General features: G+C 32.0%; 1 protein-coding gene across 1 annotated transcript; it reads left to right on the top strand.

Moving 5' to 3' along the window:
- Positions 1-3,012: 3,012 nt before the first annotated feature.
- Positions 3,013-3,705, top strand: LOC106326172. Its single transcript, XM_013764193.1, has one exon. It carries the CDS (start codon positions 3,108-3,110, stop codon positions 3,570-3,572), a length of 465 nt encoding a protein of 154 aa, XP_013619647.1. The 5' UTR covers positions 3,013-3,107; the 3' UTR covers positions 3,573-3,705.
- The last annotated feature ends 565 nt before the right edge of the window (positions 3,706-4,270 follow it).

Here is a 4,270-nt window from a genome sequence, read left to right as displayed (position 1 = left end):
ATTTTCGAATTTAAATTTCAAAAATTTTATTTTAAAAAAAAATTAATTTTTTTAAATTCCGAGGAACGGGGTCCGTCGGAATATACCGAGGGAAATGTTCCTCGGAATATTCCGAGGGACACCGTTCCTCGAAATATTCCGAGGGACACCGATCCTCGGAATTTTCCGAGGGACATGTCCCTCGGAATCTTTCGATGAAAATTCCGAAGAACATTTCGTCGGAACTTCCGAGGATTGGACCATCGGAAAATCCATCGAAATATCCCGAGGAAGCTCTCCCTCGGTATATTCCGAGGAGCTTTCCGATGAACATGTGGTCCTCGGAAATTCGTTTCCTCGGAATTCGGTGTGAATTTTCAAAGTTAGGAGTGATTGCGTTAAGACCCTTTTAGGATATTTTGTTACACTGCAATAACTCATTTAGACGTTCTTACTTCACTCCTTCACAAGGTAACACTCAGAAGGCATCTTACTTTGTTCCATGTAGTATTTCTTTTCATTAGAATATATGCTTGGTTTCATCACTCCTTTAGGTGTAAGATGCAGCGGTTTGTGACGTGCAATAATGGTGGTTAACAGACACATGCGTTGTGTGAAGAATATTTAATAAACTTTAGTGAGACCGGTTTTATGTAAGCTGGAATTGGTCAAACCCATGTAAACATTATAATGTTCATCTAACGTTGTGTGCCGAATATTTAACTATGTGAAATAAACACATGCGTTGTGTGCCGAATATTTAACTATGTTTTATATATTGATGTCATAGCCAGATAAAAGCAATAAATAAACACAAGAAGTTATCAGTTTCCATGTGAAAATCACTACAATATAGATTTCAGAACATTTGTACAATGTGATTGGTTAGATATCGAAGTAAAAAGGTAGAAAATTTGGTGAAAATGAGAGGGATGAAAATAAATAAATTTGAAAAAAAAATTATTTCATTAAATTTGAGTTAAGATATACTCTATTTATTGTTTTCTCACTTTTTATAATAAACGAGTTATAATAAAAAAAAAATTGATTGGGTGAAATTAGAGTAAATAAGCTAAAAATAAACTGTCACCTACTTTAATTTACTCTAGCTCTATCCCAGAGTCGTACCCGTAATGTAATATACTAAAATCTATTTATAACTGATCACATCAAAAAAATAATTTGCTTATATTATTAGCATCGTATTCCAAAATCAATACGTGAAAGTACATATATATAATTACCGTTATATTGTTAGCTGAATAAAACATTACTGCAAACTAAAGTCATTTATATAGTTTTTAAGGAACTAAAACATCTGAAGCATATCTATGTAAAAAAGTAGTTCTTGAAATATAAGAACCTGCACTCATGTTACCTGATTAAATTTCAACTGGTCTGATCTCCAGATTTAAAACGAATGTGTATCAATCGTATGACAAGGTGTGCATAAGTAAAATTGTACACAAATTTGGTGTTAGAAATTCTGGTTATAATTAATGGGGGCATTTATGTCTCTTCAAATCATTTCCATGCATTTTTTTTTCTTTTTGAATGCATTATGAATAAAATGTACTCCCTCTGTTTTTAAAAGATGCATATTCTAGATTTTTCACATATATTAAAAAAATTCATTAAATATGCATTGTTTTTTGTGAATAACAATTTTTCGTAACTTTTAACCAATAGAAATTCAATAAACACCATTAATTTTTTTGAAACTTACAATTTTTCATAAAATAATACATTGAAAAAGTAAAAAATGTATCTTTTTGAAACAATTTTTTTTTCCAGAACATACATCTTTTAGGAACGGAGGGAGTAGCTAATAAGTCAGCAAGAAAACCACTTCGTTAGTTTTGACAAGTAAATTTATTACGAAGATCCTAGAGCTCTGCTAAGGAATTAAAACCAACAAAAAAACTTTAAAATCTGCAAAAACAAATTCGCGTAAACGGAAGCTTAAAGTTGGATATTAAGTCTCAGAAAATAATTTTACCTCCCAAAAGAAACAATTAAAAAAGAAACAAATATACAAAAAACTAACGACGAGCACATTGGTTAATATATTAACTTATTACCATGGTTGTGAAACCCACAACCGTGCGCCATCCTAAAATAAGTCAAAAACGAGAAAAATAATTTTAGAAGATGTTGGAGTTTATTTGAAAGCCAATTTTCAAAAAAAAAAAAAAGATGTTGGAGTTTTCTCTACTACACCATAAATATATTTCTACTTCTATTCATGTTTATCAATTGAAAACTTCTACTACCAATATTCCATGAATTCCACATAATTGAAAATATGGCATAAATCTAAAACGTTTTTAAAGTCCACTTTTTACAAAGTTAAGAAATCTATATAAAGAGAGAACTTACACATATTGCAAGCATAATTCTATACCTCATGCATACGGTAATATTTTATAATTTAATTTTGTTATACTCTAATTTAGATTATGAAGAGCCTCAATTTTGAGTTTTTTTCTACGATGCAACTTTTATTGTTTTTCTTTTGCTATCATTATATATTCAGATTATTTTTATTTGGTAACTTTAAAGTTTAGGAAGTGATGGAATCTAAACCAGTTTTTTATTAGTTAAAAAAAACAACTAGAAACAAATTTTAGAGGAACGAGTAGATATAAAAAAGTAGAGACCAATGAAAGATAGGACGAAATAGAAATGCTTCAGGTTTTTTTTATATATAATTAAGACATCTATTAGTAAGAGATTATGTAAGTTTTGTTATAAAACGAAAATAAATATAAACTTAATTTATATTCAGCTTTATTTTCAATGTTTAAATAACTACATTATAATATATTATTACAATTTAGATATTCATATTTAATAATTTAGTCAAATTACATAAATGTAAAAGTGTAGCTTTCAATAAATTTAAATAAAAGATCTAGTGTAATATAATAATAAATAAAAAGGAAAAAAGGAAACCGCGTAAACGGAAAAGAGGAAATAAAACCAATATAAATATGAGTATACTTCTCGACCTCTAAACAAGTGATTCAGAGTTGAACTCTTTTTGTTCTCTTTAAACTCTCTCTATTCTCGTCCCTAAACAACGAATCCAATTTGGTATTCATCAATCTTTCTTACAATAACAAATCATGGTTTGGTATGGGTACTGCGACGACGAACCCGACACCTTCATCTCCTTCGACCCAGTCTTCACCGACACTCAACATAACCTCAAAAACCCTAACTTCTCCTTTGTCTTCGATTTCGAATTGGTTTACAGGCGAGCCCCCGAACCAAACTCTGATTCAGATTCAGACGAAGATCTTAAAGACTTATGCAATTTAGAAACTCGAATCGTTCGTCAAACCCACGAGTTCGATAGAGATTGGCTCATCGGTGGCGATAGGGAGCAGATACAAGCCAACGTGTTTCAGATTCTTAAGATGATCCAAGTCCCTTCTTACTCTGACATTGTTTATACTTTAACTTTCAAAATCTTTGATTTAAAGAAGCGCGAGTCCGAGTGTGATTCGCAGGTGATTGAGAGGATACGAGTCGAGATTGATGTTATCGTCCCGAGGTTTCCCGGTGATAACGATGACGTTGATATGTAACTTGAGCGATGAGGTGGTTGTTGGGAACGACCAAGGCTGTGTTAGGTTTTCTTTACTATTCTAAAAAGTGTCTATGTTGATTTCATGTTGTTCCTTGTTTCGTTTTGTCATTATGAATATATTCAATAGAGTGTGCGACTTTCAAATTTATCAATACAATAATGTTTGACAATTGTTTGTCACAAGTGTTCTTTTTTTTTTCTTTTTTTTTTTGCTAAAATTGTCGCAAGTGTTCTTATGAAAGCCTTTTGTAAGAACGAATCGTTCATGTTTTGTTCTTTGGTATTCTCTCTTAGGATCAGAAATAGAAGAGGCTAAAACTAAAAAACAATGGCAGTGGGGGAATAAAGGCTACTTGTCTATCTGAAGAGATAAAACTAATCAATCTTCATGCAAAGCTCTCACAAATAGTCAAAAAGGTTACTCGGCGGATCAATCCAGAGCGAAAGCTAAGGTCTCTTGGACCTCCACTTGCCTCCCCAAGGCGGAGGGAGGGCTTGGGTTTAGAGACCTCTTGATTTGGAACCAAACTCTAATTCTGAAATTGATATGGCTTATATTTTGTGGCTCTGATTCGGTATGGTCAGAATGGATAAAACAACATCGCTTGCAAGATGGCAGTTTCTGGTCTTTGGATGTGATAAAACAAGCTTCTTGGACTTGGAACTCTCTTCTCAAGCTGAGACCTTTAGCAAGAC

Source organism: Brassica oleracea, chromosome C2, assembly GCF_000695525.1.
Source record: "Brassica oleracea var. oleracea cultivar TO1000 chromosome C2, BOL, whole genome shotgun sequence".
Classification (NCBI taxonomy): domain Eukaryota; kingdom Viridiplantae; phylum Streptophyta; class Magnoliopsida; order Brassicales; family Brassicaceae; genus Brassica; species Brassica oleracea.
Note: the sequence above shows the minus strand (reverse complement) of the source record. Positions and strands in the feature narration are given on the sequence as shown.